The 26,811-nt window shown below is 34.2% G+C and overlaps 1 protein-coding gene across 9 annotated transcripts in view; it reads right to left on the bottom strand.

Annotated features, from left to right (window-relative positions):
- The window catches only part of NBEA (neurobeachin), a 607,387-nt gene that overhangs the window by 319,961 nt on the left and 260,615 nt on the right, over positions 1–26,811 (bottom strand). For all 9 annotated transcript variants that reach the window (XM_055089393.1, XM_055089395.1, XM_055089397.1 and 6 more), the window contains 2 exons: positions 21,623–21,684; positions 2,370–2,434 (listed from right to left, as the gene is read on the bottom strand). In XM_055089393.1, coding sequence (XP_054945368.1) covers positions 2,370–2,434; positions 21,623–21,684 — 127 coding nt within the window. The remainder of the gene's footprint in view (positions 1–2,369; positions 2,435–21,622; positions 21,685–26,811) is intronic.

Below are 26,811 nucleotides of genomic sequence, written 5' to 3'. Positions count from 1 at the left end.
TTTGCTTTCTTATTGCTAAGTTTTAAGAGTTATTTGTATATTTTAGACAACAGTCCTTTATTAGATGTGCCTTTTGCAAATATTTTCTCCCAGTCTGTGGCTGTCTTCTCATTCTCTTGATATTGTCTTTTGTAGAGCAGAAGTTTTCCACTTTAACGAAGTCCAGCTCATCAATTCTTTCTTTCATGGATCATATGCCTTTGGTATCATAACTAAAAAGTCATCACCAAACACAAGGTCATCTAGATTTCCTCCTTTGTTACCTTCTACGAGTTTCAGTTTTTCGTTATACATTTAGGTTTGTGATCCACACTGAGTCAAGTTTTGTGAAGAGTGTAAGGTCTGTGTCTGGATTTATTTTTGTGCACATGGATGTCCAGTTGTTCCAGCACCATTTGTTGGAAAGATTATTTTTGTTTCACGGTATTGGTTTTGCTTGTATACACTTTTTGAAAACCCTGATAACCCCACCAACTGGAGAATGCACCCCTCCAGACTAGGTTAAGTGCTCTGCCTTATGCTTGCATTAGTATCTGTAACACCGCTATCACAGCACCCTTGTGTTATCGTATGTGCTAGTCTAATGCTTTTCTTTCCTCCAAAATTTAGTACCATGTTTCTCATTCACGTCTCTATTCCCAGCGCCTATAACAGTGTTTGGTATATAGTAGGTGCTGAATAGACATGTGCTGTATTAATGTATACATGAGATGTTCTTGTATATTTAGAGCTAGCCATAATGTTTCAATATTTGTTCCAAAATCATCTTTATTGGCGGAACTATTAGTATAAAAAATGGAAACACAAATCTAGAATGGCACAAAGAACATTATGAGTATTTTGAGGTTTTCATGGATTAAAATTTTTTAAATATTATAACTACTTTCTATAATTCCAACTCCTTTCCTAAAACCAAACAAAATAAACTCCAAACACTACCAATGAACAACAAAACAGCTTCAAAAGCTAAAAACCTCTATTAGCAAAATTTTCACTCTCCTTTTCTGAGACAATAACTATAATCTTAATCTTAAATGCTGGAGCTTCAATTTGTTAACTCTTCAGAGTTACTGATAACAGCATAATTTTTGTTTTTACTTCACAGTTGAAACAAATTAGCAAAACTAGGGTGTATGTGAAGTGAGAGATTTCTACAACTGATATGACAATGAGCCGCCTGGGCAAAAGTTTTTTTTTTCTATTTTTTCATTGCCTGAAGATGAATAATAATTGTTATCAATTCTTTTCACCATAAAGTTTTATAAGAAGTAGAGTGTATTATTATGTTTAAAATTATTATTTATGCTATAAAAGAAAACTAATATTTTCCTGCATCTTTTGCTTGGCAGTGAATGAAAAATTTATTTTAATATTTAGAGTTGTAGTATTATGACTAAAAATAATTCAATCATAAAATATCTAAGTGAGAAATACACAATAAGATGAATTGTTATAAAAACAAAGGCTATTTCTCAGAATATAATACACTGATGAACAAAAATACTAAATTGCATTTAAGTTAATTTTTTTCAAAATGGGTTTTTATAGCATATACAAACTAAATTTCAAAGAATAGCTCATAAAATATTCTTTCATGACACCTCCCTTGATAAGGATAAATTTTACATACAATAATATTATTACCTTAGCAATTTAATTAAATCTGGTTTCAAATAAGAAATAGATTACCCCAAATCTTCAGTCATTATTTTCCAAACACACTATATCATAGAAGAAACTCAAGTTGTAAAGGATGCAGGTCTTCGGCTGATAGAAGCTGAACATGTCAAAATGGTGACAGTTACATCTGTCTTAGTGTATCCATTGCCAATAAAGTATCGGAAAAATCATAGTGAATAATCTTACCACAGCATCATTTTAACAATGGTATAAACAGATTCCTAACCAGACCTTTATAGTTCCTATATTAAACTTCTCTCACATTTTTAGTTGGATACTAGATAGCATGACATGGTCGAATAAAACTATTTCACATGAACTGAGATGGGCTGAGTGAGGGAGTAAACACTGAACACGGCTCTGAAAACAGATGGAGTGGCAGATGGGACTGCAGACTGGGTTCACTTGATCTATGTAAAACAACTTTACTACTTGGTAAGACGTGGCTCAGATCTCACAAAAATCTTATGAAGTTTGTCCCTTTATTTCATGCCTGCTTCCCTTCCGCCAAATAAAAATGTTTAACATTTTAAACTTTGCTCCTTTAAAGTATAAGTACCTGTGTGATGAATCATTTAACTAAAATATATTTTCTTACACATTTTTGGAACAGATGGTAGGCAAGAGCAGTCACCCGGTGGAATAAAATGTACACTGACTAGTTGTCTAAAAATTGTAAAATTAATTACCTTCCTTCATTGATGAGTTCAATAAATGCAAGTCCTGCATTCTTCTGAATAGAATTTTGCCATTCCTAAAAGGAGAAAGCAAACCAACTGTAAGAAAAATGAGCATGTAAACAAAAGTAACATCTGGTTTAAGGATCATGTTGATCCTAATAACTTCCACGTGATATTACTTCCAAATCTTTCTAAAAGATTTTTAACAAATGTTATTTTGCAAGAAATCAAAACTTTAAAAGCAGTCCTGTATTACTTAGTTAAAAAGGTGCTTTTGAATTCCCAGTGATGCCGACTAAGATAGAAAGTAAGATCACAGGGACAAAGCTAACTGTGACAGTAAAATATTGCTTATTTTACACTCTTCCTACAGCATATTTAGAATATGCTTTAGATAACTTTTTGGTTATTAATTTATTCTAGTGATTTCAATTATTTTGGTCTTTCTAATATAGCTGGCAAATCGAATTTTTTGGATTAAAAATTATATCCCTTTCAATGGTACTATAAATAATACTTGCCTAATATATTTTTATTAAAAATCCTTATTGATCAGTCATGCCATTCATCTGTAGACTTTTCCTCCATGATTTTCCACTAATTAAGTGCTGGCCACAAATTCAGCTTCAGGAAACACAGTCTCCATGTCAACCCTTCACTCTGTTCCTGATCACGTTCCCTTTTAAAGCTTTGTACACATGCTGGGAATAAATGTGGTCCCCAAAAGTAGGTACTTAGTATGTAAACATTCTCTGTTCTAAGTAAATTTGTGAAGAATTAGAAGAACAAATCATGAATCTATATTTCCCCAGGAGAGAGAATCAACAACTTGGAAAAAGGAACATAATAGTCTGGGGACAGTAATGATCTAATAAAAGCCTAAATGACTCTGTTTTTAGCAAAACCATTGTGTTTTAGCTGCCATAACTTTTATCCAAATGACAAGATCTTTGTTGCATTTTACTGAACTTATTAAAACTTTCAAATCACTTTTGTCAAAAACAATTGTAGGCAACACTTTTTCCCACATTTGAACAAAATGACTTACTACTCTCCTCATATATTTTGCATTAATTGAGGCACAGCATTAGGTGAAAGTCTCCACAGAAGAATAAACAAAAAGAGGATAGAAAGACCTAGGCTGATTCTTGGGAACCATTCACAATTTTAAGATTAGAAAAAGCAGCAGTTGAAAGGGACAAGAAAAGATCTAGAAAAATTTAAGAACAGATGCAAAATATTATAGCATTATTCAAAAGAAAATAATCCATGTATAATAACATTGGCTCAAGAAAATAAAAAAATACAAGACCCTTTAATCACTAATATCATTTTTTTAATGATTAGGAAGTTAAAATTCTACTGTATGTGAACTGCAAAAATATAGTAAACCACAAAATATATGAAACACAAAAACGAAAGTACAAAAGTCAAAAAAGATGTCATTCCAGAGGAGGGTAAGGAAAGCTCTGGTGGTAGAGTCGGCACCAGAACCAGGGGCTGGCACTAGAGCTGGTGCTGGCCCAAGCTGCAGAACTGGCCCAGGAGTGATGCCTGAGCTGGCTCTAGCTGTGGAGAGACTCTATCTCTGGTGCAACTGCTGGATATGTTGCTGAAGTTGGCACGAGGTGTATTGCTGGCCCTAGCTCTCTCTCTGGATGTGGTGCCAAAGCTGGCTCTAGCTCAGACAGTAGTGCTAGAACTGGTTGTGAATTGGATCCAGTTCTCGGACTGACTTTAATTCTGGCACTGGTGCCAGGCCTGGTGTGAGAATTGGAGATAAGGATGACTCTAGATCTGGAGCTGATACCAGCTCTAGAGTTGAAGCAAGAGCTGGCACTAAGAAGCAGCTGGTACAAGAGCTAGTACTGGAGTTGGCTCTAGCTCTACAGCTGGATCTACCTTTATCCAAGAGTTAGTGAAGGCGCTGGCTCTAGCTCAGAGGTGCTGCTAGGACTCATTCTGGAATTTGCTCTAGCTCTGGAGCTGCTGCTAGAGCTGGTGCTACAGTTAATAATGGAACCACCTCTATCTCTGGAGGTGGCTCTAGTTATATAGCTGGTTCTAAAGCTGATTCTAGTTCTAGTATTGCTACTGGCTTCAGCTCTGGAGCTGGAGCAGATCCCAGAGCTGTATGTAGCTCTAGAACTTATGCTAGAACTGGCTCTAGCTCTACAGGTGCTGAAGCAGGTGCTAGAGCTGACATATGAGCTGGTGCCTGAGCTGCTAATATACTTCTGAAATCATTACATAGAGCTGACATCCTGACATGAAAGACAAAGACCAAGACAATACTACAGAAGGGATACTAGGGACAACAACAACAAAAAAGGAAACCTGAAAATTTAAAGAGAGAACATAAAAAGAGACAGCTTAAAAAACAAAGTTGAGGGCTTCCCTGGTGGCGCAGTGGTTGCACGTCCGCCTGCCGATGCAGGGGAACCGGGTTCGCGCCCCGGTCTGCGTCCGGAGCCTGTGCTCTGCAACGGGAGAGGCCACAGCAGAGGGAGGCCCGCATACCACAAAAAAAAAAAACAAAAAAAACAAAGTTGAAAACATCTCCCAGAAAATAGAACAAAAAGATAAAAGAGTTGCAACAAGAAGAAGAGAGATAAAGAAATAAGGAAAGTGGAGAATCTTCTGATGAAAGACCAATATCCATTGAGTAGGAATTGTAGAAAGAGTGAATAGGGAACGTAGAAGAGAGGAAGTTATCAAAGTAATTTAAATTATTTCCTAGGAATTAAGTACATGACATAACATCCCCAGCAAAGTACATCATCATAAAATTTTAGAATAGGGTTAAGGAAAAGACTTACAGGAAAAAAATATCTTTATACAAGGAATCAAGAATCAGACTGACACTAGACTTCTCTAGAGCAAAACTGGAAGATAGGAGAAAAGAAAACAACACCTTCAACAGCACAAGGAACATAATACTCAAAATATTATACCCAGCTAAACTATCCATAAAATATGAAGACAGAAGAGTTACATTTTCAGACATGCATAAACATTTATTTTTCATCCACTCTTTTTCAAGAAGAGAGAAAAAGAACCTACTGATGGTGTGCTCTGCCAAAATGAGGAGTATATCACACAGGAGAAACAAGATAATGTTGTGACAGCCCCAAAATCTCAGGGGCTTAAAAAACAAAGGTTTATTTCTTGTTCAATTTCCAAGTCCACTGCCTGTGTTCTGCTCTGCTTCATCACCACCCTCACTTTGGGAGCTAGACTGACAATGTAACCATTGTCTGGAACACTATAGGCAACCAAGGTGGAGGGAAAATAAAAGAAGTTTAAATATCACTGGCTCTTATAGTTTCTGCCCAGAAGTAACACGTCACTTCTCACATTTCTGGTCAAAGTTACATGACCAAGCTTCAGTTCGATGGAGCAAAGGAGTGCAAACCCACCAAGTGCTCAAAATGTGGGAAAGAACCAAACGTGAACAACCCAAAACATGACTCTAAGGGGAGAAATCAGATAAAAGGTGGATACAGATCTAAGAAACAGTTTACAGAACTATTGTAAAGCTAACACAGTTTCTGTGAAGAATCAGGAGAGACTTGTATGTGGACTAACAGACTGTCAAGAAGGAAATAATTAATTTCATCAGATTATAGAGAGGTTTTGAATAAGGAAGACATATTTTGAATGAAAATTTAGAGTTGCAATGTATATATTTTTTTCTTCCAGAATTGTTTTTGTGAAGAAGCAGGCAATATAATTCCTAAATTTCTTTAATGACAATATAATGCAACTGAAAGGCTTTGTATTTGAGTTCAACTCTTTCCTCAGGTTACAGAATTGCTCTTTCTCAAAGTTTCTTACCAAAGAAGAGCTCACATTGGAGAGGAGGATTGGAGTCTCATCCAAGAGAATTTTCTTGAAACTTTTTGTGATGGTGAGACTTTCTCACTTTATTCTCCCAAGTTTTTCAGATTTTTCTTTTTTTAATTTAAACATTAGAAACCTATCAAACCGTTTGTATATTATTACATTGTCAATTTCACCACATGTCAGAAAAGTCAGGTATGACAAACACACAAGAGAGTTCCCTGGATCTGGCGATTAGAATGCAGTGGGTGAAAGCCTGATTGCACTGGGCTGATGAATGAAAGGGAATTGAGGAAGAGTAGGTGGTAACCGGAGTATATGCTTTCAAAGAATTCTGTGGTGAAAGCTAAGAAAAAATAGGATAGGAGGCTGAGAGAAAAATCGGTTCATAGTTTTTAGGGTGAAGAGACTTAAATACAGTTGTAGATGATAGAGAATGAAAGAGTCAGAGAAACACTGATTACAAGAGAGAAATGGTGACATGGAAATCTTGAAGAAGGCATTAAAGAATGGGGTCCTGGAAAGGAATAAGGATACTTCTTTCTTCAGAAAAAGAGTAAAACTAGGGGTAGAAGTTTTTGTTTCCTTGTTCACATATAAAATAGTCCATGGTATTCAGGAAGGGACCCTGACTTAAGTAACACAATTGTAAACTGTAGTGTAATTATTTTCCAGAAGAGTGTAAACTCCCTGGTCTTATTTGCCTTGGTCTTGTGAAATGAAATGTGGTTTTAAATCTTAATATTTAATTTTTAGCACCAGATACAGCATGAGACACATAAGTAATACTCAATAAATACTATTATTGGTGATTTATTGGGTAAGCTGCAATTCACATGCAATTCACCTCTTGGTATTATCAGAGATGTGTGGCCATATGACAGGTAATAAAACCTCTTAAAATGTTCCTATTAAGAATGCTCATAACTAATTGAACATAAGTGTTTCTCTACTCCCACAGAAGCATAATCTAACTGGGCTCTTTTTCTGTGGAGACATGAAAGAGCATTATTAATCACAAAAAGAAGAAAGGATCTGTCTCTCTCTTTTTTTCCATCCTCCACCCATAGGTAGGGAAGATATTTTCTGTCCTCCTCTGAGCCCAAGCAAAAAATTTTACAGACTCCGTCTATCTTGCTCTTCTGTCACCTCTAACTGTCCTGTTATTTCCTCAGACATAAGTAGATATCAAACACTTATGTGATACAGGATTTTAAGACAACAAAAGCTGAAATGCCAATTTTCTAATATAAGAGTTTAAAACTTGATAACTTAATCGTATTTTCCATGTCTCTGCAACTTCACTTTATGTTTTATATGCACATTATATGATTAGATTTTAGATATTCTATCTTTGAAGGAAGAGCCATATTTTATTTGTCTGTGGTAACCACAGAACCAGAAGAAATAGATGATGTAAATTGCACAGTGACTATACTACAGCATTAAGGCAAAAAGAGTTCAATTCTAGAAGTTTAGCGACATTAGATGGAAAACACAGAAAAAACCCTTATGTATAAAATTTATATTATTATGTATAAAATATTATATTTCCTGGTATCTTTTTTCTAGGTTCTACTAGTTATTTGCTTGCCAAACATGAATATTTTCTTCTCTACCACAGAAGCCTACTGGTTATGTTTTAAGATGATATGTTTTAAGCGTAATTTTGCAGGCCTTGACCTAAGTAAGGACCAAAGTAGATTTCACCTAATGTTAAAGGAGTGTAATTCAGTTTTTGGAGATTTTCAAAATTCTTCATCAACTACAATAATCAATTTGGACAATTTATCAAGTCAATTTCTGTTAACTACATTAGCTAATACTAACAATTTGTAAGGTCAAAAAAATGTTACCGGTTGTCTTTCCTTAAGAAAGCGAGTTAAAAATTTTTATTTTTCAAACTGTGGTATGAGATCAAAGTCCCAGGCAGGAGACATACTAAGTCCCAGGACATACATATTCATCTCCCTGGAGCCTGGGAGGAAAAAAAAAAAAAGCCATGTAATTTAATTTAAAATTATAAGTAATATAAGAATAATACAGTAAAATACGAATTTTAAAACATAAGAGCATAGAATGTTCCTGTTATGGGGGATTGCATGGGTTACAGCCTGTATCACCCCTTCATCCACTGCATCCCAGGGGGCTGCTTCAATAGAAGAGTTAAACAAGGAATGATTTAAGATATAAAAGTAACAGTAAAGCTAGAAATTTTAAACATACATTTTCATCAGCTGTTTTCTGGAATTTTGCATGAGACTTATTTATTTTAATCTCTCACTGTTACGGTGAATTTTAAATATATCTCATAAGGCAATGAGGAAAACACATTGTATTTCTTTCAGCTACTTTTAAAAACGCTAAATGAGAAAGAGAAAAAGGGAAAACAAAACGTTCCTCACAAGATAAAGCAAATTTTCCCTCTCCGAAAATGTTAGGATTGAATGAGGGTTTTAAAGCGTGTTTAATGATTTCTGAATGACAGTTGTACAAGTAGCACAAATAATCAATTTTGAGGGCATCTTTAGTTGAAAAGTCTAATCTCTTTACATTCTTGGCAAAATATGGCATACAGTATTGGGTAGTAAACAAGAATGCATAAGTGTAAAGAAAAAAATGAAATGTGAAGGAAAAAGTAACCAAAGTATAACAAACGGCATATTCTCCTTCGGGTATGTTATTCTGTAGATGAATTTTTAGATCTTACTCCTAAGAAAAAGGGCAATATTATAACAAGAATTTATGCTGGAAAAGCAATAAATCTTAAAGTGTGTAAAGAGAAAATAATTTTAAAACTTTGGAAATGGAAAATGGGATCAAGCCTACATCATTATTTTCTCAGCACTTAATGTAACTTTTATTACTCCTGGAACATTCCCTCTGAAATATAACTATTTATAATTTGTAGTGATTTCTCCCCACTAGATCATAAACTTGTTAATAAAAGAAAGGATCTTGTTTTATCTAACTATTCACCTCTAGTAAGCAGCAAGTGTCTGGCATACTGTACGCACTCAATGCATCTTTGTTGTTGAATTGAATTGATTTGTCCAAAATCTATGGTATCACTTAAATCTGTGAGTTCCCAGTTCTGACTGAATAAAAAAAATCAACAGGAATGTTGTTAGAAAGCACCAGTCATATTGGAGTAGTCTCTCAGGATAGGTAGGGCCCAGGCATCAGTATTATTTTAAAGCTTCCCAAGTGATTGTGATGTGAAGTCAGTGAGGAGAACCACTGACTGTGGTCATTTCTCCCTCTCAACAAGACTGCACACACACACACACAAACCTCAACGTGCCTAACTTGCCAGCATGGAGCAATTTAGTTATTATGAAGTGATGTGTACTTTTCCCTTCAAATTGTTCAATTATTTAAATTCCTTCTACTCATTTGTAAAATAGTATACTATTGCATCATAATTACATCATAATTATTGAAGTGTCTACATCTCTAAACTAAGGCCATTACTATAGTCCTTTCCAGCTCTGACATGGTATTTTATTCCCATAAATGATATTTTTGTAAGACTGAAAGTGTTACCTTATAATGAACATGTAAAAAAATATGAGCAATGAATTAGGTTATGCAGTTATTATATTCCTTTACACTGATGCACGTTTCAAAAAGTATTTCTTAAATGCATATTACTATGTAACTGATTCTAGAAGTTTCAAAAGAATAATTAGGTATAATATTGAAAGAGGAGATACGCAAAGCTTTGTGACAAGAAAAGTACACAGCACACAGGAGGAACTGAGTGTCTGCTGTAGTTGCTGAGGCATAAACTACATTGAGAGTTAAGAAATGGGATATAGATGGACAGGGAAAGGAAACTTTAATCACTGTCCTAGCTCCCTAACAATTCTGACATGTAGAATTAGAGAAATTACTTAAAACAAGGCAAATGGATACATGAGAATGTATACAAAAGGATAATAATAATAACTTATCTTCATTTCAACAAAGTCCATTTCTTGGCAATGACAGGAAAAAAAGTATCTTTAAAAATTTTATCTACAAATCATTCCAAAGTCTTCTGCCATTTGAGAAAACACACAGACACATAGACACACACACACACACACACACACACACACACACTCACTCACTCACTGGCTCTGCTACTGAAGAAAATGAACAGCCATAAGAAAAGGTGTAAATTAAATGTGGGCATCAAATTTTTATCTTCATGGGGAAACATACTAAACTAGGTTTGAATGCCTGCAGACAGCTGCCAAGTCTTTAGACAGTTTTGTCACAATTTTTTAACTCTTCTACATGGATGTATAACATTGCCTCAAGATGAAGGACTTTTTCAAAGAATTGGATATCAAGTTAAGGATCCTTTGAAACTAAACACTTTGAAGACAAATAGGTTCCAGAAGGATGACAATGAAATCCCTATGTTCTCTTCACAATCACTTTATGGCAGTTAGATAACCCAGTAGAAATATCAGACCCAGCACGTAATTTTTTTCCCCCACTGGTTTTTCCTCCTCTCTGTCAGTTCAGTGCACACTTCTCATTCCCTTTTGTTTTGTGTATAATTAAGTAAACCAACTTAATGTCCTTAGAGACTTAATCCATCTCAGATTCTTTGAAAATATGGAAAATATTTCAAGGTAAAAATGGGAGGTTAAATTGAGATATTAAGTCTTCTGGAACTCCAGAATCATTTTTTACTTTCTATATCCTTCATGTCTACTTACCATTAAGTAGACACTAAAGAAGTAGGTATATTCCTAAAAAAATTTTATAACAAATGCTCATTATAACTGGCATGCTTATAAATTCTGTGCAATGTTAGAGAAATTAATAAGTACAAGGACTGAAATAAAAAACACTATACAGAGAGAAAAACAGATGAGTGTTTTCAATGTATGCAAAAAATAAAACTAATGAAAAAAATATGCAAGTATTCAAAGTATGATTTTTTTCACTTCCATTGCTTATTTTTATGAACATCTTACTAAAAGCATTGTAGGAAAAACTGAATGTAAGGAATGAATAATCAATGATCATTACAAAGAGATTATCGATATGAAGGTCAGCCATAGAAAAATCATTACACAACATGAAAATATACCAAGTTGATTACTAAAAGAAGAGTTGGTGTATCATATAAAGATAAATACAATAAGGTTTCCCAGGATATCAGTATGTGGCTAAATTGTATAAATAAATTTAACACAACTTTTTATTACAAATATTCTTATGAACACATATACACATACACATATATTTATGTTTGTACTTATGATTAAAAATAATTTAGATTGTTTTACAATATATTTTTTAAACAGAGCATTTTCTATAACTATGAATATATACAACATACAAACACATTTATATTGAGTTCTAGAGGATACTCCTTCCTTATTACCCGCTACTAGAAATGATCAGAAGAAATCAAGGAACTGATAACTTTATTAAATAAGAAAATAGAGGAAATGTTTCATATTTTAAGATCTACATAGGTAGGAAAACAGTAAAAGTTAAAATAGGGTATTTAGAATATAGTTTTGAAGAAAAAGAACTTTTAAAACTTAAAACCGGGAATTCCCAGGCAGTCCAGTGGTTAGGACTCCACGCTTTCACTTCCGGGGCCCAGGTTTAATCCCTGGTTGGGGAACTAAGGTCCCGCAAGCCTCGCAGTGCAGCCAGAAAAAAACAAAACAACAACAAAAATAAAACCAATAAAACAAAATCCTGTACTTGTCTATAATCAATGAAATAACAATGGCTGTCTTTCTCTAATTTATATGATTTACCATGAAAAATATAATTTACATTTATATAACAGAATACATTTCTTAAGAGCTTACTATGTCTTTGAGTCATGACTGATGTACAACTATTTTATCTTAAGTTTTTAGTACTGCTGGTATCACTCTTTTTTTTTTTTTTTTTGCGGTACGCAGGCCTCTCACTGCTGTGGCCCCTCCCGTTGCGGAGCAGAGGCTCCGGACGCACAGGCTCAGCGGCCATGGCTCACAGGCCGAGCCGCTCCGCGGCATGCGGGATCCTCCCGGATCGGGGCACGAACCCGTGTCCCCTGCATCAGCAGGCGGACTCTCAACCACTGCGCCACCAGGGAAGCCCTGTTGGTATCGCTCTTGATGATGGTCTTTGAATGTCATTTTTCTAGAGCTAAGAATAGGTGTATCAGAGAGTGATCCTCAAAACTTTATAACTTAAGAATAAGATACAGTAAAATATGAATATAAGGGAAATTATACCATTAGCATCGAGAGCTCTAAACTGTATACAACTATCATAAAAGTGCTGGGCATTACTAAACTACTATGCAAGTTTAGCTTGTCAAAAAACGTTCGTAGATAACCTAAAGATAAAATAGACATTTAATATTTCTCAAGATGTATTTTGTGAGACCTATTAAGTACCAATATTTTGTGGCTACCACCCATGCTTACACAGAAGCAAGAAATCATTATGAAAACTGCCTTATTTTCAAGAATAAATAGGGAGCAACCATGTTGCATTGAGCTGTTGATGCTTTGTTGTCTGCTTGGCTTATACACTCTCATATACCAAACTCGTAGCACCCATGAACTCAATTCACGCCTTGGCAAAATAATAAATTACTCTATGCCACTTATCTATGCTACCATTTAAGAACAGCAGGAACTTCCAGTTTAAATCTTGAATGTTAAGACCCTGTGTGCGACATTATCATGAAGCAGAGCTATGTGCAGTTACATTAAAATACTTTACATTTATTCATGAATAATCATGCAGCTATAGGCATATAAGCCAGCATGAGAATGTTAGTGTTGTAGAGAAACTTAGGAATTGTTCTTTTTAACCCAGTGCAACAATCTTTGACACACAATTAGCTGATCTTTGCTTGAAGACCTACAATATTCAGGGCTTCTGGAATACCCTGTTCTACTTTTAGACCATATTAACATTAAAAAAAGAAAAGCACAGATGTTCATATATGGAAGAGAGGGCTGTGCTGAACAATACAGCATCTACTAGTCATGTGCAGCTATTACAAGCACTTGAAATGTGGCTAGTGTGACCTGATATGTGTTCTAAGTACAAAATATATGCCTGATTTCAAAGGCTTAGAACCAAAAAAGGAATGTAAAATATTCCATTAAATATTTTTATATTGATTACATACATGTTGAAATTATATTTACGTTAAATAAAATACATTATTAAAATTAATCTTACCTATTTCTTTTTTACCTTTTTAAATGTGGTTATTAGAAAATTTAAAGTATGTGGCTCACATTATATTTTGATTGGACAGCACTGCTCTACACTATCAACTGGAAAACATAATTTGTAAACTATTGCCGTTATAACAGCAATTTTTGCTTATACTAATAACAAGAAAAATAATTTTGCACTTACGTGTAGAAATATAATTCGAAAGGACACACAATAAATGGCTAATTGTTATTACTCCTGGGTAGTGAAATTATGAGGTAACAGGAAATTTTATTTAAACTTGTAATACTCTAAAATTGCTTTTCTTTTAATTTGTGGGGACTACTTTTACATTAAAAATCATCGTAGGCATCTATGTTCAACTGATTTTCAACAAGAGTGCCAAGACCATTTGATGGGAAAAGAATACTGTCTCCAACAAATGGTGCTGGGAAAACCGGATAACCATTTGTAAAAGGATGAAGTTGGATCCCTATCTCATACCATACATAAAAATTAACTCAAAATGGATCAAAGGCCTAAATTTAGGGCCTAAAATCATAAAACTATTAGAAGAAAACATAGGGGAAATCTCCATGAGCTTGGATTTGGCCACGGGTTCAAAAACATGATACCAAAAGCATAGGTAACAATAACAAAAATAGATAAACTGGACATTGTTAAAATTAAAAACTTTTGTGCATCAAAAGACACTATCAACAAATGAAAATAACCCGCAGAATCAAAGAAAATCTTTTCAAATCATATTTTTGATAAGGGTTTAATATCCAGAATAAATAGAAAACACCTTCAACTCAAGCACAACAACAAAAAAACAATTAAAAATGAGAAAGGACTTGAATAGGGTATATGAAAAGATACTCAACTTCATTAGTCATTAAGAAAATGCAAACCAAAACCACAATGCATGCTCACTAGGAATGGCTATAATTTGAAAACCAACAAATAAAAAAAAAATAAAGGGAGAGAGAAAATAACAAATGTTGGAAAGGATATGGAGAAATCGGAACCCTTGTTCATTCCTCATAGAAATGTAAAATGATACAGACATTATGGAAAACTGGCAGCTCCTCAAAAAATTAAACACAGAATTACCCAATGACTCAGCAATTCTACTCAATTACATACATTATACCTGATGTTATAAGCCTAAAAGAACTGAAAATAGAGACTCAAATAGATACTTGTCCAATGTTAATAGCAGCATTATTCGCAATATTCAGAAGGTGGAAACAACCCAGTGTCCGTCAAAAGATTAATGAATAAACCAAATGTGCTACTGTACATAAAATGAAATACTGGTGAACCATAAAAAAGAATTCAGTTCTGATACATGTTGCAACATGGAAGAGCCTTGAAAACATTATATTAAGTGAAACAAACCAGACAGAAAAGGACAAACATCGTTTGACTCCCTTTATATGCTATATAGAGAATAGGCAAAACATAGAAACAAAAAAGTGGATGAGAGGTACCAGAGTCTGGGAATGGAGACAGGGAGAATTACTGCGTAGGGGGTGCAGAGTTTTGGTTTGGAATGTTGAAAATTCTGGGAAATAAATAATGATGATGGTTATACAACATTATGAGTGTAGTTAATGCCACTGAATTGTACACTTAAAAGTGGCTAAAATGGCACATTTTATGTTATATATGGTTTGCCACAACAAAAATAAATAAATAAAATCATCTTGGGGACTGTGTTCTTCTTATACTTATGAATTAACTCAGTAAGTAATTAATAAATATCTATACTAAGTGCTGGACACTGCAAGATGTGGATGACACAGTGAGGAGCAAAACGGAAGACGACACAGTGAGGAGCAAAACGGAAGACATCACTGTCAACAGAGAAGTAAAATGAATTTTGTTATGGTGTAAATCTGTAGCATAATTGAAATGAATAACATTCATAATGTGACCCTGAATGACTCTAAAGCTTTGTCATCCTTAAGTAGCCTTTCTTTTTGGATAGTTTTAAAAAATTCTACAATTCAAAAATATCTCAATTAATGTTAAATAAATATACTGATGAGACTATACAATAATTATTTTCTCCATTGGTTGAATGAAATGCTTCAGATAAGGAGGAAATACTTGGCATGATGCTTACTCTGAAAGAAACTCCAATGTAATGGATAAAGAAAATCATACTTTATCACCTATGAGAGCATCCAATTAAAACATGTAAACAGGTACCTATATTTACTATCTAGATATATGCACTTCAAATGCTGAAGGGAAGGATGGAGTGATTAAAATCATATAACAATAAATCAGAAAAGCTTCATGAAAGAAAAGAGTTTGAGGGCTTCCCTGGTGGCGCAGTGGTTGAGAGTCCGCCTGCCGATGCAGGGGACACGGGTTCGTGCCCCGGTCCGGGAAGATCCCACATGCCGCGCAGCGGCTGGGCCCGTGAGCCATGGCCGCTGAGCCTGCGCGTCTGGAGCCTGTGCTCCGCAACGGTAGAGGCCACAACAGTGAGAGGCCCGCGTACCACAAAAAAAAAGAGTTTGAAATAAGTGGGAAGATATGAAGCAATAGTAATAATTCTGTATTTTGTATTTTGATAGTGGTAGTGGTTACATCAATATAAGGATTGAAATAGCATTGATCTATATACACACAAATGAATGCACACAAAGAATAGGGAAAGCTGAATAATGTCTGTACTCTAGTTAAAAGTATTGTACCAATATCAATTTCTTACTCTTGATACAGTATTACATTTACTTAAGATGGTGCTATTGGAGAAGGCTAGGGAAAGGGTACATGGGACTCTGTGTACTACTTCTGCAACTTCCTGTGAGTCTATAATTATTTAAACAACAACAAAACCACAGAAAAAAATGATCATGAGGAAATGTGCAAGGGAAGAAAAAGAGGACAAGGAAAATTACCTATTATAAGATATTATATATAATTTACTATAAAATAAAGTATGTTGAAATATGTAGGATTAAAGAGAAAAAATCCACCAAAAAGTGAGGGAATATACAAGTGGTAGGACAATGAAATATACACCGTTGTTTTCACTATTTTTCAAAGTTGTTGTAATGTGCCTGAAGAATTTATATAATGTGAATATAGAAAAATAAAAATAGGGGGAAGACAAAAAATCAAAATAACTGGGAAGACAGGAAAGGGCTGGACATTGCAGCCAAATGTGGAAAGGGGCTTTAGTCTAGGGAGGTGGTCTCTGTCAGTATTCAGGGAAATCTGTTTACCTCAGAATATACTACATTCCTTCTCTTGTGCCACAGAAACTATAACACTCTTAAAGATTATCCTGCAGAAATTGGTAATTATCTTACCAATTTCTTTTTGTCCCAATTTTGGTAGAATTATGAGAATTCAAACATGAGAAAAGGACTGTCGTTTCTCTTACATTTTACTATTTTCACACAGATGAACTCAGAACTTTTGTTCATCCATCATTTTCCTTCTCTGTTTATAATTCAGGTTGGATATGAACTAATCATTATACAAGGATGAAAGTGTTGTATCTTGTATGGGTATCATGAACTACTGAACACTATTTGCAAGTTAGAAATTTCTTATTAATCTCAATTCTAGGCTATCAACATACTATAATATTTTATATGAGAAAATACTCTCGAGGTATACTGCCTGGAAATGGGTAATTCCCTATATCACAAATAAACCCAGATACATATACTGTCTAGCTATTTAATTTCTGATGCACTCCAAATGAGGCTGGTCACTGGTCTGAGCACGTAACAGGTTCATTTCTGGCCAGATCTTTGCTTAGACTGAATCTCCTTCTCTGCTTAGGCCGTGTAGAAGGTCTATTAACTTCAAGGGGTCCATCTTTAGTCCATCTTATTAAAGCCTTCCATGAAAATCGTATTTTTAGTTTTCTGAACCACATATAGTTAGCACTTGATTATATTCAATTTAAAATATCATGCCACAACTCCTTATTCTTCCTTGATTTCAAATTCAGCTACATAAACAGGAAAGTTTCACGGATAACACTAAACTCTAAGAAATAGAAGAATGTATCAATAAATTTTTGGTAAAGATTACAATGCTAAAATAAAAAGGTAGTCACTAAATAATTAAATGTGACATAATTTCACCATGATAATTAGGATTTCATATTTGCAAAGATGCTTGAAAAATGTAGTTCATCTGTAGTTTTCTTAAATTTATAATCTTCCTATTTTAAGCACCAAAAATTCTTTAAATATTGAGTACTTATGAATAAATATTCTTTAGTAGGCCTCTATATTCATCTTATCTATGTCTTTGTACCTCAATCAGCTTTAATATAATTAAAAGAAAAGTATGTCTTTATCTTTGCAACATCTGACTAAACTGTATCAAATTGGAGAAAAAAATGAAAAATTTAGAAGTTCAAAGGCTAAATCATTTTAAAAAAGGAAGATTGCTCTTTAGTTGTGGTACTTTTGTAAGGGCTGTGTTTAGATGTCCTGGGTTATATGGCCTTGATCACATCAGTGAAGTCACTAGAACCCTTTTTATTTAAGTATATGAAGTATTTAAAAAAGAATACAGGCAAACAAAACCACAAAATAATTCATGTTAGTAACTTCATACACAGATCCTAAAGAGACTTGCAAGGCTGACTTCTACTTTATGTTACTTATACATTTTTGGGTTTTTATTGAGAATAAAAATGATACATTAAGCATACATTTGCTTAATCAGTGCTTCAAGTCAGAAAGTACTTAAATACTGAGAGACATTATTTTTTTTACCTAAAAGTTTCTCAATTTATAAAACATTTTTTATTGACAGATAAGGCACAGAAAAATGCAAGTGACATCTGCTAAGCTTTACTTATGAAAACGTAAAGAAATCCTACGGGATAACATCACTCAATTTTTCCTGGAGTACCTCTGATGGAGACTTCCTAAAAAAAATCTGGAAATAATTAGAAACTATTATAGTACCTTAAAAAGTTTACTTGAAAACTAAATCTGCTCTTCATCAAAGAACACAATACACTCAGAATAATGTAATGGAAAAATTAGGTGCACATATAGACTAATGAAAAGCACCTCAACCACATCTGATTGTAAAACTTAAAAAAAAAAAAAAAAAAAAAGTTGATAGAGGACAATAGCAGACCTGTGAGATACTGAAGAACTCCAGAGGAAACTATTCACTGATTAAGCACTGATTTTTCAAAGCACTACATATTAACTATTTTACTCCAGTTCATTTTACTCCCATTTTTTTTGAAAGATACTACTAAGTGCATTTTAAATACAAATTGAAAGGAAAGAAGAATAGTTAATTCTTTATGTCATAAGATCTACAGGAAAAAGAAAAATATCCATATATGGTAAAAAATGTTTTGTGTATCTGTGGAACAATTAATGCAATATAATGATAATGCTAATAGCATCTTAAAACTTAAAATGTGTTTTCCACAGAGACCTAAAATTCCACTGGGGGGTAGACTGGATGGCATGTCCCTTAGAGTTTAAAAGACTGTCCATATGAACTGAATTATCCTTGACAAGTACCCTCAGACACTTGTAATATGATCTCATGTAAATTTAGACCATATTTTGCACACAAACCACTGGCAATACTAAGTTTATTCAGGAGCTCAGATAAAAAGGAAAGAGAAGCTGATATCCTTAATAATATGTAGTAGTTAACATGAAATTTCCGAAATCAAAAGCATAAAAATAAAAGCATCTAATGAAAGAAAAACGAATGCTACGAGAAATGTTGCATTTTCCTTTCCATTTTCAGCCCTTAGCTACCTGTTTTATCCAAATAAAATGTTATCCTTTCATGTTCTATCCAAATTTAGGGGGAAAAAAGCATATTCTAAGCAAATAAATAAACCAGAAAATTTCATTTGCATCGAAAACTTATTTTAACCAATAATTAAATCACAGTGTGGATAATATCTTAGCTGTATTTCCCACTGTGGGAAAAACATATACATGCAGTTCATCAAGACAGTAACTCATTCAGATTTTCAGCTCTTTTATGAGTCCTAGTAACTGCTCCTCATAATAACATTGAGCTATCAATACCTGCAAAGGGCTGACTGTAAAACAAAAGAAAACTCAAAACTCTGCAGCTTTAAAGATTCCTCAGGATTGCCTGTGCCTTGGCACAAAGATAGCTTACAGAACTATGCTAATTCTACAGGGATCCAGCTCCACCGTGAAAAGGATGTGTTAGGCCTGCAGAAGAGAACTCGGCACTGGCAGTGCTGCAGCACCAAGCAATCTCCGCAGCATCAGCAACTGTATTATTACTCTTTGTCAGAAGCCTGCCGCTGCTGTGTGGCCTGGCGGATGGGTAACAGTATAAATCATCATGAAGTTGAGCAGTAGAGAAAATGGCAGATTATTTTAAGGAACTTTGACAACATGTCCATTTCGTGTGTGTCCTCAAAAAGCAAGGTTTCATACATCTGTTGAACAATGAACGATCTTCAAAAGATGCTTTTATAAGCTGATTGTAAACTAGAATAGTAAACTCCTCCCACCTGAATTGCATCGAAGGAAGATTACTCATTTGTTTATTTTTTAAGAACATTTTTGTGGAAAGCAAAGTTTCAGTTTAATAGAAAATAAAACAACTGGAGCTTTTTTCAGTAAACAAATACATTTTTAAGTCACTTAAATGAGGTATATTTAATCAATTAACCACTTAAATATTTAAAGCACACTGAATTATTTTAAACATTCAGCGTAAAGATCAAATTGAGAGACATGTTTATAATATTGCTTTGCTGAAACACTGAAAGTGCACTGCATAGAGAGCTTAAATTTCTCACTCTTCCTTTCAATCAATATCTGAGGCAAAGTTTCATCTCTAGGGCCCTTAATGGCAGGAATTCCTGGAGCCAGCAAATGAGTAATGTTAAACCTATGATTAGATGATGAGGCCATCAAAGACACTAGACCCTAATGCTACATTCTTCTTTATTTCTCTGAACTGCAGTGAAACCAAGAGCTAAGGAAGAAGACATTTTACACTATACTTTTCCCATAAAACCATGTTTTTTTAAATGTGCATCGTCAAGAACCTACAAGGTCCAGACAGATCTCACAGAATGTCTCTCGAACTCAGGACTCTGGCATCAGGTAACAATTTTCAAATGCCCTGCAGATGAACTCTTGCCAGGGATGCTGCTTTCTTTAACTTCTTCCTTATTAATATTCTTTCTGGATGGGAAGGGGAAAATGGACCTAATGATGTCCCTATGAATATATTCTTGAAGAAAGTAAACCTGGAGACTGAAAATTACTAGGTAAGTTTTTGGTTCTTTTGTTTTTGCTGATGCTTTAAAGGATCAATTGAAGCCATATTGTTGTTTATTTGGAAGTTAGTTGTGGTTTTAGCCAGACCTCAGGTCAGTAACTAGAAACAGTATAGATGTATTTTCCTTGCTACTGAGGAAATTAGAGATAATGTAATAACTACTTATTACAAACACACATAAGGCCTTTTTATTCTCATATTACAAAATATTTAATACTTATGTGAAAATCGGGATCACTAGGAGACTTGGGAGAGCTGGCAAGAAGAAAGACCATTAGGTCCCTGATTTTCTCATAATTGCTTAAAAAAACAACACCCAACAATTATAATTCTATTTTTAATTCTGATTATTAAAGATAAATAGTATAAGTAGATTTTTAGAATTTACATTTAAATATACAAATTACTTTAAAAAAGGGAAAGCAGCAAGGTATCGTATCAAAAACCCCTCACTAATAAGCTGTATTTTATACTTTGGCTACTGCAGCAAAAAAAACTCTAGTTTTCATTATCTATAATAGTGAAAAAGAAACCATGTAATTAACAATGAACATCAAAATTATAAATAATACTGTATCATTTTTAAAGGATGGAATGTAAAGATGGATATAAAAAAATCTATAACAAATTATATATACATATATTTGCAGAGATTAAAAAATAGGGAACAACAGAGGGCTAGGTAGGTGGGAAATAATAAGACAGCTAAAGGGAGGGAAGGGAAAGGGAGACTAAATCAATATTTGCATGGTAAGATCATCTACATAAATATACATCTCTATGAAATTTATTTCCTTCATATATGAAATAATAGAAATTTTTAAAATATACAAACATATACATATATATTCACATACATTCTTTTGTTAGTGACATGAAACAATCCTCATGTAGATTAATGTGATCAAGTGATTGAGATTTCGTACCTGAGAACAAAGCAGCATAACAAGCTCAACCACAGATGTGCTGGACTTCATACAAACAAGGCCTACAAGAAAGAAAGGTTAAAACAAAATGAAATTACAATGGTAGAAATCATCATTCTAAGTTAATTCATTATATAGGTTCAACTTATAAAATCTTTCTTTAAAATAAAATTCCTAAAATGAAATGAATGGAAACATTCATTAACATATTTTATAGCATTAATTTCAAAATATTCAGATATTCAAGAAGATGTGAAAAATACTAAAGAAATTGACCTCAGGCTTCCGTTATTTATTTGGTCAAGGCATTTCTTATATTTAAACAAGGTGAGGTAGCTATCAAAACTGATAAGCTAGTTAGAACTCTTCTTATTCCAATGACATTTGCTATGTGATTGTCTCCTGGAGCGCAAAACAATAATTGAAGACCTGCCTAAATTTTCTTCCAAAAAACAAAATTAAAATAATTTACAAACAGGTAATTGCCCACAGGTTGTCAACTGTTAAATGAATTTTAAAATATTGAAAAATGAATTTCACATACAATTAACATATTATGCAATACTTGTAAGATATTCCATTGTTCTGCCTCCAAAGTCTCTGAATAGACATCAGAAGAAAAAAGAATTAAATGTATTAATGCATATGTAATAATGGCTACTTACTCACTGATCACTTATTATGTGCTGGTATTGTGTTAATGTACAAGAACTCATTTAATTCTCATTTATATTCTGTGACGTACTATTATTATTACAATTCTACAGGTAAGAAAATATTTTTCTTAAAAACAGTTTAAATGTTGATTATTCATCAAGACTTTTTTCAATTAAAAAGATGACTGCTGTATAACGTAATAAGAAGGCAGATCATGATTGTTAGTATTTTTAAAGTGCCAACATATAGAGAAAGATGTAACCAAGGATTAATAACAATCTCTGGTAGGAGGAGAGTATATTCATCATGATGTCTGCTAATTTAAAATATATTTTTTAAAGTTTTTAACTAACTGTTTTTTAAATTAAATTAATAGACTAATTTTTTTCTTTTAACATGAAGACAAATATAATCAGTAAAAGCACTGTATAGTAAGAAATGCCATGATCTTACATTAGTTGTTGCTAAATGGCAAACTAAAGCGAAACCAGTTAATTTTTTCTTCTTAAGGTGATTTCAATAAAGAGTCTCAAATGTCTTCCAGACACTAGCATGTATATTTATTGTAGGTAGTGGATAAATACCCTTTTGTGCCCATTCTGCTAACAACTCTATCCTTAACGTAGAGACCTACAGAACAAGTTGTAAAAAGGCACTAGGATTCCATTTTATCAGATCTTTGGGCAGAAAGTTAACTAATGAAATAAGAGGCAGATGTGAAAAGCTCATTTAAGAGACAATTGTAACTGATCAGCAATTCTCATGCTCAGGAGCTAGAGAGTCAGAAAGATTAATGGGACATTTATCACCTGTTGGCTACTCAACCACTTGAAATTCTGACAAAGAAAAACTAAGTAAAAGGCCAAAGGACTAGGTACAGCAAAAGGATCATAAATAAAATTTGTGCTCCATATCAATTTAGATTTTAGACTGTAAGGCTGTATAAAGAATGATTAGACTACAAGGCTATATGATGAATGATTATATAAAGAATTTTTCACCACATATTCTGTGTACTAGAGTTTTGAAATACATAACTTGTACAAATTAGGAAAAACATGCAATTACATTCATTTCTCACAGACTAATTTTAAATGAACTTCTAAAAAACTGCTGTGTAACAAGAATATTCATACTTTTTCCAAACACATACTATCATTCCATCATAAGAAAAACATAAACAAATGCTCCATCAATGCTTTGTTCAAAGGAAATGAGAACAAAATGATAGGATAGCAAAACTGCAATTTGCAAACAGCACTCTAGGTACTTTGAAAAAGGCCACTGTGATTTCAACTCAATGGACCCTTGCACCTTTACTAATGTGATGTAATTAGAATGAACAGAATGATAATGGATCCTACTCAAAATAACAAAACGAAACAAAACAAAAAAGCAAAACCTAAATTTGACAATGAGAACACAAGCAGAGGCAATTTTGGAAGACTTATCACCCTTCAAAAATTATATAATCATTTTGGTTGGCACTATTTCTAAGTGTTAACAAAAGTATTACTAAAACAAATAGATTTTTTAATTAGAGATATAAGATATACTGAAGATATCTAGAGATATTGAAACATTTAATAGATCTATTAAAAATACAAGCATTGTCTGATGACACTATCCTTGCACATTCTCTAAATAATAAAGCACCTATATTTGAAAATTTAAGGTACAAGTAATAAACGTGGTTTGGTATAACTTTAACGATAAGCTCAAGAAAGCCAAATTTATCTAGCGATGCTATAAATACTCAGGCTATATATGCATAAGGCAAATATTTAAAATTGTATGTTTCAAACAGGTTGTGTTTTTTTCCTTTTTGCATCTGGCAAGAAATTCATAATCAAACCAACTCATTTGATATCTCCTCATATGAGTAAAAGATAGTGTTAGCACTCAGGAGATTAATAAGACATTATCTACACCTTCCCAAGGGCTCCATCTTTTAATTCCAATCTAAGATATCTAACATTTACATAGAGCTTTGGCTGCGCTGGGTCTTCGTTGCTGCGCGCGGGCTTTCTCTAGTTGTGGCGAGCAGGGGCTACTCTTCGTTGCAGTGCGTGGGCTTCTCATTGCGGTGGCTTCTCTTGTTGCAGAGCACGGACTCTAGGCACGTGGGCTTTAGTAGTTGCGGCTCGCGGGCTTCAGTAGTTGTGGCATAAAGACTCGGTAGTTGTGGCTCATGGGCTCTAGAGCGCAGGCTCAGTAGTTGTGGCACACGGGCTTTGTTGCTCCGCGGCACGTGGGATCTTCCCGGACCAGGGCTCGGACCTGTATCCCCTGCACTGGCAGGCAGATTCTTAACCACTGCACCACCAGGGAAGACCTACATAGAGCTTCATCATTTACAAATCACTTTTATATATGCTGTCTCATTGGATTCTCTTAACAACTCTTTGAACTAGTTATTATCACCTCATGTGAGAGATAAAAAAATGAAGGGATTCAGTGACTAGCCCAAGATGTTTCATATAGTAAGTGGTGGAACTGGGACCTGAATTCAAGTCATTTAACTTGAAAGTCCATTTCGTGTTTGCTGCAGCACTACTTAAATAATTTGACACTAACAGGATGGCAACATGTGACGATGAGAAAGGTCATAATGGTTAATTCCAACTTGGGTGATTTTGACAGTTTTCTTAGAGAAGGTAGCATCTGTTGGTCAGACATGGGGACCAAAAGCTTAAGCAGAAAGCACAGAGGGAGCAGGGGACGAAACAACCCTGAAAAGACCTTTGTAGCTTGGGCGACTGGCTGACTAGAATATAGGGGGTGTGTGAAAGTGGGACTGGAGTGCTATGGTAAAATTCAAAGATAGATAAAGATGGAAAGAAAGAAAATTACATGTTTTGAAAGTTAAGAGGAAGAATATAAAGTTATACAATGGGAGAAATGACACTAAGGATCAGTTATGGCATCCCTATTCCATGATGACTTTTCTTACCTTGTCAATTAAGAAGTATCCCCTATGGAAGCTATACAAATGTGCCCCTCCAGCAAAAATCTAGTTAGAAGTGTTGGCCAATTAACAGAACACTTTCACCAGGAAATATATATTCACCAGAATACATATTCTGACTAGAAATACTAATCCAATACTGTGGACCACACTACCTTACCAGTATAAAGTGAACCCATGGAGTGTAGATAGTCAACATGTGAGAGAAAGAAGCTTGAATATATAGGAGGTGCTCCAGTGGTGAGGAAACTGTCTAGTACAAGCTTTTGAATATACTATGAACTACGCTGAAACGTTGTTCAACGTTGTCTGACTGGCCAAGATACAAGTATATGAGCAGTTCAATTAGGTAGACAAATTTGAGGTGGTCCAGATCCAGGCAGCAAACACATACTGGGTACAGATGAGTAAACCGCCATCCAAATAAATCACTGGCAGTTTTTTGGGGTTCACACTTACTAGGGGTAAAAAGTCAGTTTCTACTTTCAGAACTACACTCCTTTGCCAATAAAACAAACCACCACCACCAACAAAACCTCACGAAATCCCACTAAATTGTAAAATGAACGTTAAGTTAAAAGTTTGACCTTTGGGATAAAACTATCTTTCTTTAATAAAAGAAGTACTGAAAGGTATTGTGATGCTGTTTTAATACACAGCCATCAGAAACATTTGATTCAATGTGTGGGTCTGACTTCATGCATCTGTAGAATTAGAAGATCAAATTAAGACACTTAAAAATAGTGTAGAAAAATTCCATCTCTAGCAGGATGCCCCTTATGGTGGGAGGTGAAGCGTATGAAGCGTTACAGTTACAAGCAAGGAATCATACTTACAGGTGGGACGCAACTTCTAAGGAGCATCAAGTTTTCTTTCAGCAAGGGCCCTCTTCCAAAAGAGGAGAGCATGCACATCTATGACTAGGGCAGTGCTGAGTATATTCTCAATAAACTTTAATTAAATGAATTAAAAACCATCACTAACTGAGGAACTATATAGTTGATATATATTTATACAAATAAATATGTTGATGAAGAAAAAAGATTTTAAGGAAAAATAAGTATATTTTTAAGAACAAGAGCACAATTCATTCAGAGCATTTATTTTTATTTATTTATTTTTTTAACATCTTTATTGGAGTATAATTGCTTTACAATGGTGTGTTAGTTTCTGCTTTACAACAAAGTGAATCAGCTATACATATACCTATGTTCCCATATCTCTTCCCTCTTGCGTCTTCCTCCCTCCCTCCCTATCCCACCCCCTCTAGGTGGTCACAAACCACCTAGCTGATCTCCCTGTGCTATGCGGCTGCTTCCCACTAGCTATCCACCCTACGTTTGGTAGTGTATATATGTCCATGCCACTCTCTCACTTCGTCACAGCTTACCCTTCCCCCTCCCCATATCCTCAAGTCCATGCTCTAGTAGGTCTGTGTTTTATTCCCGCCCTACCCCTAGTCTCTTCATGACATTGTTTTTTCTTAGATTCCATATATATGTGTTAGCATACGGTATTTGTTTTTCTCCTTCTGACTTACTTCACTCTATATGACAGACTCCAG

Source organism: Physeter macrocephalus, chromosome 13 (genome assembly GCF_002837175.3).
Source record: "Physeter macrocephalus isolate SW-GA chromosome 13, ASM283717v5, whole genome shotgun sequence".
Taxonomy (NCBI): Eukaryota; Metazoa; Chordata; class Mammalia; order Artiodactyla; family Physeteridae; genus Physeter; species Physeter macrocephalus.
This window is presented reverse-complemented; position numbering and strand designations above follow the sequence as displayed.